The sequence below is a fragment of the Somniosus microcephalus genome, chromosome 3, assembly GCF_052327205.1.
Source record: "Somniosus microcephalus isolate GS21.2 chromosome 3, FLI_Smic_1.0, whole genome shotgun sequence".
Lineage (NCBI taxonomy): Eukaryota > Metazoa > Chordata > Chondrichthyes > Squaliformes > Somniosidae > Somniosus > Somniosus microcephalus.
The window spans coordinates 167,080,104-167,095,607 of NC_140989.1; the positions used below are offsets into that span (position 1 = coordinate 167,080,104).

The following is a 15,504-nucleotide window of genomic DNA, read 5'->3' on the forward strand; positions in this document are numbered from 1 at the left end:
TTGACAGGGAAGCACTCGGCCTGGTATGGGGAGTGAAGAAATTCAACCATTACCTACACGGACAAAAATTTACCTTGTTGACTGACCATCAACCCCTCATCTCCATATTCAACCCTAAAAAGGGTGTTCCCATTATGACAGCGCAAAGGCTACAGAGGTGGTCCCTTTTTCTAGGGGCACCAATACAACATAGAATACAAAGGATCAAAACAGCATGGGAATGCTGACGGTTTATCGTGCCTACTGTTGCCAACGGTAGAAGAGGCACCTACAGTAGACCCAGTAGAGATGTTCCACTCTACCATAGTGGAATGTCTACCAGTAACAAATTCTGCCATTGAAAGGGAGACGAGAAATGACCCGACTCTCTCTCGGGTCTACGATTTAACAGTGAAGGGATGGCCAGCACATGGCGAACCACTGTTGCCAGCATTCTCGCAAAGAAGAGAACAGCTGTCAGTGTGCCGAGGAACCTTGATGTGTGGATCCAGAGTGGTGATTCCACCCAAACTCCAGGATAAAGTGCTAAAGGAGCTTCACGAGGGGCATCTGGGTGGAGTGAAAATGAAGAACCTAGCTAGGGCGTTTGTATGGTGGCCAGGTATCGATGGAGACATCGAAGAAATGACCAAGAGCTGCCTAGGATGCCAGAAGGTCCAAAACGCTCCACCACAAGCCCCTCTACATCCATGGGAGTGGCCCTCATCTCCCTGGCAAAGGGTGCACATCGACTTTGCTGGTCCCTTTATGGACTCAATGTTCTTAATCGCGGTTGATGCACACTCTCCCAAGTGGCCGGAGGTAATAAAGATGTCCTCCACCACCACGGAAAAAACCATCACCGTATTAAGGATCATATTTGCCAGGAATGGGCTGCTGGAACAGATGTTCTGATAATGGACCGCAATTTGTGTCCGAAGAATTCAAAGTTCTTAAACAATGGGGTTAAGCACTACACGTCCGCCCCATACCATCCCGCCACCAATGGATTGGCTGAAAGGTTTGTCCAGACCTTCAAGAAGGCCATAAAGGCCATGGGTAATGAAGATATAAAACTTCAGCACAAGGTGGATAACTTCTTCGCATACAGGAATGCAACACATATGGTTACCAACCAAACTCCCGCCATGATGTTCTTCAATAGAAACCTAAGATGCCGGCTGGATTTGGTCAAGCCCAACATCAGAAGGGACGTGGAGAACCGGCAGTTCCAAGGCATGAATGAAAGGCCAACTAGAACCTTCCAGATAGGTCAACAAGTTTTGGCCCGGGACTACCGTACCGAGAAATGGCAGCCTGGAACTATCTGCACACGACTAGGACCACTGATGTATACCGTGGACATCGGAGAAAGCATAATAAGGCGCCATGCTGACCAAATCATCAAGTCATCCGAAAAGGGACAACCTACACCACAACTCTATACGCCTAACGATGAAGTAGAGATACCCATATCTACCTCCGATCCGGTGATACTGGAACCCGATGAACCCGACACTGGCATTCAAGCCGAATCAGCCTTGCCAAAAGAACCTACTACACCACCAGAAACTACTACACCCCCGAGGCGTTATCCAGACCGAGTCAGGAAGCCTCCTGAGAGACTGACTTATAATTAATTAACTACAGCAATGTGTATTTTTCTTAACATGTAATTAATAATTACTTAAAATACGATGTACTGGTTAGCTAAAAGGGGAGGAATTGTAGTGTATGTGCCTTTAAGAGCCCCAGGTGTGCTGTAATGCCGGTAATGGCCACTCGGGCTATATAAGCCTGTATATTGTGTAGATCCGTTAGAACCCCCCCTCCCCCCCCCCCAAGACTTTGCTTAGTAAACACCTATGAGCCAACTCCTGTCTTCAGTGTCTTTATCAACACACGGACACTACAGAGGTGGTTAGACTTTCTCATTGGAGATGGTCATTGCCTGGCATTTGTGTGGCACAAATGTTACTTGCCACTTATCAACCCAAGCCTGAATGTTATCCAGGTCTTGCTGCATGCAGGCATGGACTGCTTCATTATCTGTGGAGTTGCAAATGGAACTGACCACTGCAATCATCAGCGAACATCCCTACTTCTGACCTTTTATGATTGCGGGAAGGTCATTGATGAAGCAGCTGAAGATGTTTGGCCTAGGATACTGCCTTGAACACCTGCAGCAATGTCCTGCGGCTCAGATGATTGGCCTCCAACAACCACAACCATCTTCCTTTTTGTGCTAGATAGGACTTCAGCCAGTGGAGAGTTTTTGCCCCTGATTCCCATTGACTTCAATTTTACTTGGGCTCCTTGATGCCACACTGTCAAATGCTGCCTTGATATCAAGGGCAGTCACTCTCGTCTCCCCTCTGGAATTCAGCTCTTTTGTCCATGTTTGGACCAAGGCTGTAATGAGTTCTGGAGCCAAGTGGTTCTAGCGGAACCCAAACTGAGCATTGGTGAACAGGTTAGTGGTAAGTGTCGCTTGTTCGCACAGTCAACAACACCTTCCATCACTTTGTGAATGGACTAATGGGGCCGTAATTGGCCGAATTGGATTTGTCCTGCTTTTTGTGGACAGGACATGCCTTTCCACATTGTCTGGTAGATGCCAGTGTTGTAGCTGTACTGGAACAGAAGTCTTTAGAACTACAGCCGGGATGTTGTCGGGGCCCATAGCCTTTGCTGTATCCATTGCACTCAACCATTTCTTTATCACGTGAAGTGAATTGGTTGAAGACTGACTTCTGTGATGGTGGGGACCTCAGGAAGAGGCTGAGAGAGATCATGCATTCGGCACTTTTGGCTGAAGATGGTTGCAAATGCTTCAGCCTTGTCTTTTGCACTTGCGTGCTGGGCTCTGCCATTTGAGAATGGGAATATTCATGGAGGGGCCTCCTTCCGTTAGTAGTTTAATTGTCCACCACCATTCATGACTGAATGTGGCAGGACTGCAGAGCTTTGATCTGATCCGTTGATTGTGGGATTGCTTAACCCGGTCTATAGCATGCTGCTTCTGCTGTTTAGCATGCCTGTAGTCCTGTGTTGTAGCTTCATCAGGTTGACCTCATTTTTAGGTACACCTGATGCTGTTCCTGGCATGCTCTTCTACACTCCTTATTGAACCCGGGTTGGTCGCCTGGCTTAATGGTAATGGTAGAGTGAGGGATATGCTGGGCCATGAGGTTACAGATTGTGGTGCAATACAATTCTGCTGCCCACAATGCCTCATGGATGCTCAGTTTTGAGATGCTAGATCTGTTCTGAATCTCTCCCATTTAGCAGTGGTAATGCCACACAACACGATGGAGGGTGTCCTCAGTGTGAAGACGGGACTTCGTCTCCACAATGACTGTGCGGTGGTCACTCCTACCAATAATGTCATGGACAGATGCATCTCGACGGGTAGATTGGCGAGGACAAGGTCAAACAGGTTTTTTGCTTGTGTTGGTTCTCTCACCACCTGTCGTAGGCCCAGACTGACGGACGTGCCCTTCAAGACTCCGCCAGCTCGGTCAGTCGTGGTGCTACCGTGCCACTCTTGGTGATGGACATTGAAGTCCCCTACCCAGAGTACATTCTGTGCCCTTGCTACCCTCCGTGCTTCTTCCAAGTGGTGTTCAACATGGAGGAGCACTGATTCACCAGCTGAGGGAGGGCAGAAGGTGGTAATCAGGAGGTTTCCGTGCCCGTCTTTCAGTTGATGCCATGAGACTTCATGGGGTCGGGAGTCGATGTTGAGGATTCTGGGCCAGTTCCTCCTGACTGTATACCACTGCCGCCACCTCTGGTGGGTCTGTCTGCCGCTGGGACAGGACATACCCAGGGATTTTAAATCGACCAGTATTTTAAATTTAGCTGCCTTTTTGAGCACGCTGATGTGCAGGAGGCAAACTGGGTCGAGTGTGTAACCCAGTCGGTGCTGCCTTAGGTTCTCTGTGAGGCAGTGCCGTGTTGTGATGGCATAAAAATGTGCACTTGCAAGCAATGTTAAATATGCCTCCTGAACGAAACAAGCAACTGTTAATTAGTCTTGTAGGTTAATCTAATGTGTATATAGAATCAAGGTGCTTTTGGGCACTGCTAAGTCTTTAATCTAAATTCTGGAAGAAGAGCCTCTTAGTGATATTAAATTATATTCAATCATATTTCTCTTTTTTTCTTCTTTTTTTCTTTCTCTCTCTCTCTTCCCTCCCCCCCCCCCCCCCCCCCTCCCCAACTCTCGCTCGCGCTTTCTCTTTCTCCCCCCCCCCCCCCTCCCCAACTCGCGCGCTCTTCCTCCTTCCCCCCCCCCCCCCCCCCCCTCGCTCGCGCTCTTTCTCTCTTCCTCTTCCTCCCTTGCCCTCTCTTGATCCAGCTGCTAGACCAATTGAAGCCAGGTGGGAGGATGATTTTGCCAGTAGGCCCTCCAGGTGGAAACCAGATGTTGGAACAACATGACAAACTAGCGAATGGCAGCACCAGTATGAAACCGCTGATGGGCGTGATCTATGTGCCTTTAACAGATCAAGAAAAGCAGGTGCCAAAGTGGAAGTGACTACACAATCTTTCTTCCTCGGAAACAAGGTGAAGTGGTGTGGATTGGAGTGCGCTGCAGTGGTTTGCCTGGCTGCTTTTTTTTTTTTTTTTTTTTGAAACTCCATTCCATCTACGTAATAAATGGACTAATTCAGATTTTTAATATTTGCGGAGGTGAAGAGTAAGGGTTAAGATTAATAAAATACTAACGTTGCATGCTTTGGAAAATCACTTTTAAACAGTTCCAAGTGTACACAGACGGGATGGCAAGGGGGCTAGAAGGGAGAGGTTGGCCTACTATTTGGAAGTTAGGGCTTTATTGAGTATTTTGTATGTAGCAGTTTGATAACATGCTGTCTAATGAAATTAAACTGTTTAACTGAAGTTGTTTAAATGCCTAAGTAGTGCACTTGTTTTGGCTTCAGTCCCCTGATGATTAAGGCCAGTGGTAGTTGTAAGTGGGGGGTGTTACTTATGTAAAATGCCACCTCCAGATCATGTTGACACGAGAGGAAACCCATCGCCACAGGTCTCCAAACCTTACGCCAGTTCTGATCAGCAAAGATGGCCCACCAGGTGCTTTCATCCCACGCTCAGCTCGAAGCCAGTGAGCCCGACTGCTATGGAGAAATTTACACAAATAGAGTTTGCCTAACATGGAGTGCACACACTTTGCCGCCTCCCCCCGCCTTTAGTGACACACCCCGCTTACCCAGTTCAAGGAACCTAGGCGCAGGTTGGCAAGAGCCAAGGCTTGTGAACCTCGGGTGTTGAGTTTAACCAACTCGAAGCCTGCAGTTTACCAGCACAAGAGCTTCCCACTGTTTATGCAGTTCTGATCACCCCTACACCTGTAATGCTGCTCATGGAATGGATGATGCTTTGGAAATTCTCATCCTGCCCAGTGTATGTTGCTTGCTCGATCTAGCACGCTGTGGGTAAACAACAGTAAAAGGTGATGTGCAAGACTTGCAGACAGGGGGATTGATAGATGAGGAAAAATATGTGGTACCCTAGAGAGAAGGGAAAATTGTTACACGGTGGGAGAGGAATGCACAGTTGCCGGAGGTGGGTAGGGGCCGAGGCTGGATGTGGAAACAGCAAGCTTGCGTGAAAGCTTCGAGTTGCGGTTGTGGCTCTGTGCGATCCCTGTTATAGGGTGTCTCACTCAATACTGTTCAAACGGGAACAAGTGTCTGGAGCTGCTAAGGGACCCGGGGCTCTAGTGTCCCAACAGGCACTAGTTCCAGTCTAATTTATCCTAAGTTATCACTGATAACGTATCACCTTCACTAATGGAATACTGTGTGTAAATACTGCAGAACTTTGCCCCTATTCTCTCAACAATGCCACCTTGAGAACCATTTTTTTTCAATTTAATTCCCTGGATGTGGGCATCAACGCTGGCATTTAATGCCCATCCCTAGTTGCCTTTGAGAAGGTGGTGGTTAATCTTCTCCTTGAACTGCTGCAGTCTGTGTGGTGAAGGTACTCCCATAATGCTGTTAGGTGGGGATTTCCAGAATTTTGACCCAGTGACGATGAAGGAATGGTGATATATGTCCAAGTCAGGATGGTCTGAGCGGAACTTGGAGGTGAAAGGTGTGGATAAGAGAGAAACCTTAGAGAAACACATGAATGCCATTGGGGAGGCTTGGGAAAGAGAGAGATCCCATCAATTAGGGAAAGGCAGAGGGAAGCCAACCCTGTTTGGGTGGGTGGTGGAAAGATGAGAGAGAACTTGGGAGAATAAGAGACTCTTGAGGTGAGGAAGAAAGATATGGCGATCCTGTTACTGGGGGCGGGGGGAGGTGGTGGAAAAAATGTTTTGCCATTGGAGCCACCATCTTCATCGGTAAGAGGAGGGACTAGGCTATGGTATGTGATCGATACAGCTGCATTGGGCTGGGTGGCGGGTCTGGATGAGCGGGTTGCAGGTTTGGACACCGCCTTTAGTCGCAAAATGCAACAAGTGAGACATAAGCGTGGCACGGACACTGGGATGGGAGGGGGGCAGAGTGAGGTGAAGGAGAGCGAGCAGTAGGGTTATTAAATGAGACCAGGGAAAGTGCTTCAGTCCCAAGGCCAAGTCCTTTACTCTCTCGTCTGTAATCAACAAGGGTTGAACACTAAAGAGAAAGTGTATGAGGCATCAGAGAAAGGAGGAGATGGAACAGGAGACAAACAGGAATAGTGAAGAATTGCATCATGGGAGAAGAGACCTTATTTGGGAGGAGTGGAGACTAAAATGGGAATGAAGATTTGGTGGAGAGACATGCACACGTGTGCTGGTTACCAAGTTTAAGTCATCTCTAGTCCTTGGATGTGTAGCTTTGTCTCTTCTAACACTCTTCAGTTACAGTTTGTGTGCCTTTCTGTTGAGGCCTACCTCAGAAGATTTGAACCCTGCAGCCACAGGTCAGTGCTCAACCTTAAAATTTGCATCCAGTGCCGTGAGCCCTTCCGAGAGACCGACAACCATGACACCAATCATCCCAATTAGCCATCATTTCATGAGACCTTCACACATGAAGCCTGTTGCAGATGCAGTGCTTTAGTTCATGGGAACAGAAGTAGGCCATTCAGTCCCTCGAGTCTGTTTTGCCATTCAATTGGATCATGGCTGATTTGTACCTCAACTCCTTTTACTGCCTTTATTCCATATCCCAATACCCAACAAAAATCTATCAATTTCACTTTTGAAAATTTCAACTGACCCAGCATTCAGTCTTTGGGGAAGAGAGTTCCACATTTCCACTACCCTTTTTGTGTGGAAAAAGTGCTTCCCAATTTCACTCCTAATCAGCCTAGCTCTAATTTTAAGACTGTCCTTGTTCTGGATTCTCACAAGAGGAAATAGTTTCTCTATCTACCCTATCAAATCATTTTAAACACCTCATTTAGATCACCCTCAATCTTCTAAACTCAAAGGAATACAAACCAAGTTTATGCAACCTGTCGTCATAATTTAACCCTTTAATCCCTGGTATCATTCTGGTGAATCTGCTGCACCCCCTCCAAAGCCAATATATTTTTCTTGAGGGTGCTGGTCCCAAAATTGAACACAGATGGTGTCTGATCAAGGCACTCTACAACTGAAGCATAACCTCCTCCTCTTTGTATTCCAGCCCCTTTAAAATAAAGGCCAACATTCCATTAGCCTTTTTGATTATTGTTTGCACTTGTATGCTAGCTTAGTGATTTGTGGGCACATAAATCCCTTTGCCGCTCCACAGTTCTGACTTGATTATTGGAAGGCAATCTTGGACTCCAGATTTTGAGTTCAGCTCGTCTCTGTTCGTGGGACATGCCACCTGGCTTGGTGAAGCATTGTTCCATTCCTAGGTCAGAAGCAGAATTCGGCACAAGCAACACATGTTTGCAAAGCCATGGCATTGGGTTTGCACTGATTGAGCCCTGTTCTGCTTCAACTTGGAGGACTCGGGTGAACATATGCTGATGGGTCTCGGCTCACCTTAAATGTTGGTCATTACTCAGCCCAAACTTCAGCTTCAGGTGCTGCTCAGCACCACAACTGACTTGTGTTGCCAAGGCATCACTGGTCCCTGATGTAGATCAGTTCAACAAGACAACCAATACACTGGCATCAATAATTTTAATGATCAAGTATAATTAGTTACACACAGTAACAAGGCAATACAAAAGATGGACATTACCCCAATCCTTTGGAGAACAGGCAACCATGTGTTGGAACAGTTTGTTCTTTGCTCCTGTTCTGCCCTTCCCCCTTAAGGCAGTTCTTTACCCACAAGTCCATGTAGTATCCACATGACCATGATGTTATCCACCCTTAGCCAATTAGTGACACTAGCCTATTTAACCCATATATGGACATGCTTCTATTTTGTTTCTCCCTGACTCCAGTAGTTTCCCTGCCGACACAACTTGAAACAAACTGCTGTAAGACACTTTTAGGTTACATTGACAAGTACCTGGGTGATTCCATTAATGGAGTGATGCAGTCTACAGCAGCATCCAGACTTGTATCGGTTGTGCCAAGTTCTGACACCGGTACTCCTTTTGGAAACAAAACCAAAGTGTTGAACGAAGAGCCTCACTTTTGGAGCAAACAAAATGTAGGGGAGGTATTTTCAGTTCAAAGTATTTCCCCACTGCTGCTGGTAGGATGGAGAAGTACAAATATCTTGGTGTGTTTTGTCCATTAAACTTCTGTTGTCATAATATATGCAGATTTTTGTATCTCACTTAAATCTAATTGGTTGAAATTACAAAATCATTATTATCTACATACGTGACTGCCCCTCAAAAATAACTACATAGGAGCTACAGCACAGAAACGGGCCATGCGGCCCAACCAGTGTATGCCGGTGTTTATGTTCCACTCGAACCTCCTCCCTCCTTTCCTCATCTAACTCTCTATCAGCATAACCCTCTTCCCTTTTCCCTCATGCCTGTCTAGCCTCCCCTTAAATGCATCTATACTATTCGCTTCAACCACTCCCTGTGGTAGCGAAATCCACATTCTCACCATACTCCTGGGTAAAGAAGTTTCCTCTGAATTCCTTATTGGATTTCTTGGTGACTATTGTTGTGGCGAAAATAAAATTAATTAAATCCGCACACTAGCCTGTAAATGGTGAAAAGCCGAGCAGTTTATTTAAAACACAATTGTTCAACAGTACAATTTAAAACACACAATTGTTCAACAGTACAATACAAACAGTCCGCGGAGATATCTAACGGCTGATCAGGGAGAACAGCTAGAGCTCCAGCAGCTCGTCCCTGGCTGTCTCTCTGAATGCTTACAAATCTCAGTATTTATGACTCCAAACCACAATGATTCATACTTTCGCATGACCTTTCTTCAAATTGCATCAAAGTTTATACAATGGAGCCACCAGGTGCTCATCTTGTGACTTCCCTTATCTCCTAACGGCCAGTATCAATCAAGTGAGCCCTTTGACCTGTTGTTCAATCATCTGCGAAATCGCAGAGGTCACATGTCACCACTTCCACATAATTCAATCATCGGACCTTTTCGCAGTTGTTTTTCTTAAGCACAGCAATTTCCCACTGACCCGGTTAACTCCTTCAATCCCCCATTTGGCCGAAATTTTTCATCAACATAATTCTAGGCCAACGTATACCCGGACTTTATGCAGAAACCGGTTCCTGAGCCCCGGGGTCTCCACTCCGGGGTCCAGGTTCCCATCTCCTGTCGCACCTCATTCTGCTGCTCGTAAAACCTCATCGTATTGGGCGTAAGTGCGCCACCTTCTGAGACGGTGCTAGGTTCTGGTAGTGTGAGGGTGGTTGGGTAACAGGTCTGCTCGATAGTAAAGATGACTGCTTTGCTGATACAACAATTAAGTAACATGCATAGGCAATACAGCATTATTACCACCACCACAAAGGTAACCAGGCCTTGGATTAGTGACGTTCCCATAGAGCCTAACCATCCTGAGAACCAGCCCCACAATGTGGAGGCTGGTGGTTGCTTAAGCTTTTTAACCTCCTCTTGGATATGCTCTGCCAGATTGGTAATTTCTTCAGAGCTATCCAGGATGTATGTACAACATTCGGCCCCGATGAGGGCACAGGTTCCCCCTTTTTCTGCCAACACAGTCAAGGGCCATCCGATTTTGTAGAGCTACTGTGTGGAGGGCTACCATCTCTGCATTAACCTTAACTAGGGCTTCAGCTGTATCGTTGGCCACCTGTTCCAGGACGGAGGCCATGTTAATGGATTCCCTTGCCAATTTACCCGCCCCATACCAGGGAAACGCAATGGCTTGTCTGGCTCTCTGGTGGAGGTCCTTCAGAGAACCCAGCGTACGATATAAGCCAGATAACAAGAACCTGTCCATTCTCTGGGCAACCAGGGGTAGGCCCTGCAACCGCACACGAAATGAGTCCCGTTGTAGGGCGTATACTTATTTATCGCTGGGGAGTCCCATTGTACCGAAAAGTCACTGTTTTCGTTTCATGACGGGAGTTTCACACTACCCCCTCCGACAGGCAAGATAATGTTATGTGCAGTTACTGTAGCCCACAGTAGGATCTGCCGGACGTCCCCGCTTTGTGAGACATAGCCCCCCTCCTTGTCCCTTCTTGCTCCTCGTTCTCCGGAACGGTGGTAGATAGGAATCGTTATAGGTTGACTGTGTCCACTCACTACAATGTTTTGGGTCGTACCCATGACTTTGGAGCTTTGTTATGGTGCTGCCGTCTGCCTTGGCGGCATAACAGCCCACGCTTGTGCATCCTGTTCTAACTCCAAACATCCAACTGACCATCTCATCATCACTAAGTGGGATTGGTTGTAGGGAAATTCTTTCCTCCGAGTGTGGGGGGACATGGGCGCAGACCCAACAGCTGGCAACGTTAACTCTCTTGGCATAGGTGTATGACATGTATAAAAAGGTGTTCACATGTAACACTCTTGGCCCGTGGGGGTACTCTGGCCTGAGTCCTCCCGAGGCTACATATAATTACACAAACAAGCAAACTACACATGATATCGCACAACACATTCATCTTGGGTCGTCTGTATTCCTTCCGGCGTTTTCTGCTGAGGCGTCTGCCTTCAGTTTCCTAGAGTGTGTATGAAGGCAGGGTTATTTATTTTGTTCGCTGGTGCTGGGGTCGTTGGATTCATATTCTTTGAGCTGGGACCAATGTTTCCATCGGCCAGCCCCACCCATATCTATGCAGGCGCACGTATCTCCACTAATTAGGACTTCAAGTGGGCCAGATCAAGGGGGAGCAAACCCCGTTCGTCCTGGCAGACATTTTACCATTACCTTCGCGCCTACCTGCGAGACCGCCCCCTGGTCCTCCAACTCCTGTTCGTCCCTGCCTGCTTGCTGTTCCCTCACTTCCTCAATTCCTTAAGTTGCTTACTCAGTTCCAAGACGTACTTTCTAATCCGATCCCTCGGGCCCTACGTCGGATCCCCCAGTTATGATTCCTTCCGGCAGGCGCATTGCCCGGCCTGTCATCAACTCATATGGAGTTAATCCCGTCACTCGGTTAGGAATTGCCCTTTGGCTCATCAAGATCGCGGGTAGTAAATCCACCCAAGCTTGTCCTGTCTCTTGGATGGCCTTTGCTAGGGCCGTTTTAAGTGTCCTGTTCATACGTTCTACCATCCCAGAGCTTTGCGGGTGGTAGGGGATAGGAAACTTCTGTCTAATACCCAACGTAGCACACACCTCCTTCATTATTTGTCTGGTGAAATGGGTTCCCTGGTCGGAATCGATTTGGATAGGGACGCTCTAACGTGGGATTACTTCCTCGGCTAATACTCGGGCCGCCGTGATTGCGGTGCAATTTCGCGTGGCGAACGCTTCTACCCACCGTGTAAACTGATCTATTATTACTAGACAGTATTTCTTGCCCCTTGAGGAGGGTAAAGGTCCAGTGAAGTCTATCTGTATACACTCCTACGGTCCCCTTGGTCATGGTTGGTGAACCATTCTAACCTTAACGGCCTTTCCTGGGTTGTGCTGGGCACACGTGACACATTGCTGACAGTATTTAGCTACGTCCCGTCCCATTCCTGGCCACCACCAATCCCCAGTTGTGTTTATCATGACGTTCCGTCTGACATGACTGATGCCATGGTGTAGTTCCATGAGCATTTGTCTAATACAAGCCAGGGCAATCACCTGCCCATCTTTCCTCCATACGAAGTCGTCACCCTGGCTCCCTCCTTTTGTGCCCCAATCTTTCTTTTCTTCATCACTTACATCGGCATGCAATCTCACTGTCTATATCTTCCCTGGTAATGATACTACTTACAACTTCTTCCTGTACTTCTGAGGATGTCCCTGCTTCCTGTGCTGCTTTTATCCACTGCTTCATTGCCCCTTTGGACATTGTTTACTACTTTCTGGTGAGCCTTAACCTTGATCACTGCTGCCTCTGCGGGTTTACTGGCAGCGTCTAATAGTAGTCTGATTCATCCCTCATGTTTGATAGCCTCCCTGCCCGAAGTGATGAATCCTCTCCTGGCCCAGGCCGTCATGTAGTCATGGACTACCCCGAAGGCATAGCGGCTGTCCGTATAGATATTCGCCCGCCGGCCTTCGGCTAATTGGAGGGCTTCCGTCGGGGCAGTGAGTTCAGCTACTTGAGCCGACAGTCCTCCGTCTAACCTCCCCTTTCTGAGTGTTTAGAGCTTCGTCTACCACCGCCCATCCCGTATGCAGGGTCCCCTGAATATATTTCCGGGACCCATCCACGTACCGGATCAGCTCGGGGTTTTCAAGGGGAATCTCACTTGTATGTCCTGGTGGGTCCTCCCATTCCTGTGCCTGGCACTCGAGGCTCGCCCACGGATAAGAGGCCCTCTGCTGGGTTTCCCCCCATGTCTCGTACAATTTTTATGGACCCATCTAAGGGGAGTAACACTGCCTCCCATTTGGCCCGGCGTACGTTGGGCACGGAGTGCAATTTCCCAGTGTTGAGCATTTCCACCAGGGTATGTTTGGTGTGTAGTATGACTTGCCCCGTCATTACTACTGGCTCGCAAACTTTCACCGCCCAGGTCGCACAGTCTAAGGCGGCTACACATCTTGACAGACCTCCTGCCAAAGGCGACTGAGTGGAATAATAAGCTACCGGGCAGGCTCTGTCCCCATGTACTTGGGTAACTACTGCCCCGTAAAATCCGCCTTTGTTCTCGCAATGAATGTGAAACGGTGCGTTCATATTCGGCAGCCCTAGGCCTGGTGCCGACATCAGGGCCTCCTTTATCTGACCGTATGCCGCTTCCTGCTCCGGGCCCCACTCCACACTAGGGCTGGTTTTCCTCCTTTGACTAGCCTTTGTATCGGCTCCGCAATTGCCGCGAAGTCGGCTATAAAATTCCTACAATAATTAAAAGTCCCAATACTTTGCACACTCCTCGAATTGTTTTCGGTCGAGGCATGATGTGAATTGCTTCCATTCTGTCGTGGGGCATAGTTTTTGTCCCCTGTGACAATTGGTGTCCCAAGTACTGTACCTCTTAATCCGATCTGAGCTTGCTTGGGGTTTACCTTAAATCCCGCTTCCTTTAAGGCTTCATGGGTTTCTATTAGAGCCCCCATATGTCCTCTCTCATCCTCCGAGGCGATCGTCCACATATTGGAGGATGGTACTTCGGTAGGGGGCTAAATCTACGGTCTCCAAAGCTCGACTCATAGTTTGCTGAAATATGGCCGGACTATTGTGAAAACCCTGGGGCACTCGCGTCCAAGTGTACTGCCTATCCCCTACCGTGAATGCGAATTTATCTTGGGATTCTTGGGCTAATGGTATGGACCAAAATCCATTAGCTATATCTAAGACCGTAAATATTTTGTTGGTTTCAGTCCATTAAATATGGTCGCTGGGCTCGCTACGATGGGGTGCTGGCGGGGAGTTACTTTATTTAACGCCGTATAGTCTATGGTCAATCGGTATGACCCATCTGGTTTCTTTACGGGCCAGGTTGGCGAGTTTGTAATGCTTTCGGCTTCCCGAAGGACGCCACTCCGCAAGAGGTCCTGCACTGTTTTACGGCCTCTCGGGCTTCAGGTTTAATGGGGTATTGCTTATGAGGAGTGTTCGGGCCCAAGAATGACCACTGGTTTGGTCTTCACCAGCCCACAATCCTGCTTTGATTGAGCCCACACTTCCCTCATTTGTTCGCACAATGGGCCGTAGTCTCCTACTGTATCCCAATCTCGCGTGAGGAGTTGCACACTTCCGACCTTTGCTTGATTGTGCAAATTGGTCTGCTCCCCGTACGTCGTGATTTTGCGTCCTCCCTTATCTCTCCAGACTATTCTTATTCTGTGGGTCTATTAGTGCCCCTAACTGTTCCAGGCGGTCGATCCCCAATATGGTCCCTCTGCGTTCGGGCATACATAAAATTGTGCCGGGATTAGAATACCGGCGATTTCCAATAGGATTACTTCGCTCTGGTGGCAGATCCCCCTGCGCCAGTTATATGGACTACATGTTTAGTTGTGGGCAAGGGAATATCTGTCATAGATACCGATGCTCCGGTATCCACCAACATATCACGCTGCCGTCCCCCTAACAGCGCTGTTATGTGAATCCGCGGATCCCCTCCCTGCCCCACGGGGGCCACTGGCCTTCAGTCCTTCCCTAAGTCCTTCAGCGCTTTGATTAGCTGCTGTCGGTTCATCTCCTCTACTTTAAGGCCTGACTGACTGACTATTTCCTTTTCTCCTCTTCTGATCTGGGCGCCCAACACTTGGCAGTGGCATGTCCCTTTTTCCCGCAATTGTCACATCGGACGGTTGGTCTCTTGGGCCCCCTACAGTCGGCGGCAAAATGACCCGCCTTGCCACAGTTGTAGTGTTCTCCTCGGCCTGCACTCTTACTACTTTTAGCCACGGCCACTTCTTGTGTTTTTACCCCCCCCCCCCAGGGTTAATGTGGCATGCCCACCGGACAGCTTGGTCATGTGTCCGCAACTACCACCCCCATTCTCGAGATCTTTTGATGGTCGGCCGAAAGGCCGCCGTCAAACATTTTTACGAAGACTGGGCCGTCTCTGTTCGGGGCCACCTGTCCCGAGGATTCTTGGTATTGAAACCATCACCTTTCCCCGTAATCATTGGCGTTTTTCCCCGTATTCGGGCGGGTCTGCATTATCAATCCCCAATTTGGAGTAGACGCTCCCATTAAGGCCTGTACAGCCTGAACGAACCCCGTTCTGCCTGCGTCTCGGTTTGGCCTTGTTTCATGTAAGGTGGGTACCCACGTGCCATCCCTAATGCGGGTTCTGCAATACTGCCCACCGATCCTTTGGACATTTGACGTGGACTATTTGGTGGATATCTCGTGCACATCGTGGGTCTCATACAACTCTTCTAACTTCTGCCAAAATTCTACATTTCTCTTCTGCGGTTGTAGGCTCCCCATATTCTGGTTTATCTTTTGTTTTTCTCCAGGGGTGAAAGCCGTATATCTGTATCTGGGGTTTCCTCCCGCTCTACCTGCAGTCACCGTTACGGGGGC

General features: G+C 48.3%; 1 protein-coding gene across 2 annotated transcripts in view; it reads left to right on the top strand.

The window, feature by feature from the left end:
- The window catches only part of LOC147121529 (protein-L-isoaspartate(D-aspartate) O-methyltransferase-like), an 86,434-nt gene that overhangs the window by 55,001 nt on the left and 15,929 nt on the right, over positions 1-15,504 (top strand). For both annotated transcript variants that reach the window (XR_015077566.1, XM_085981865.1), the window contains exon 7: positions 4,343-4,551. Coding sequence is in view for 1 of the 2 variants with exons in the window: in XM_085981865.1 (XP_085837991.1) it covers positions 4,343-4,522 (180 nt within the window). In the remaining variant the exon portion in view is untranslated. The remainder of the gene's footprint in view (positions 1-4,342; positions 4,552-15,504) is intronic.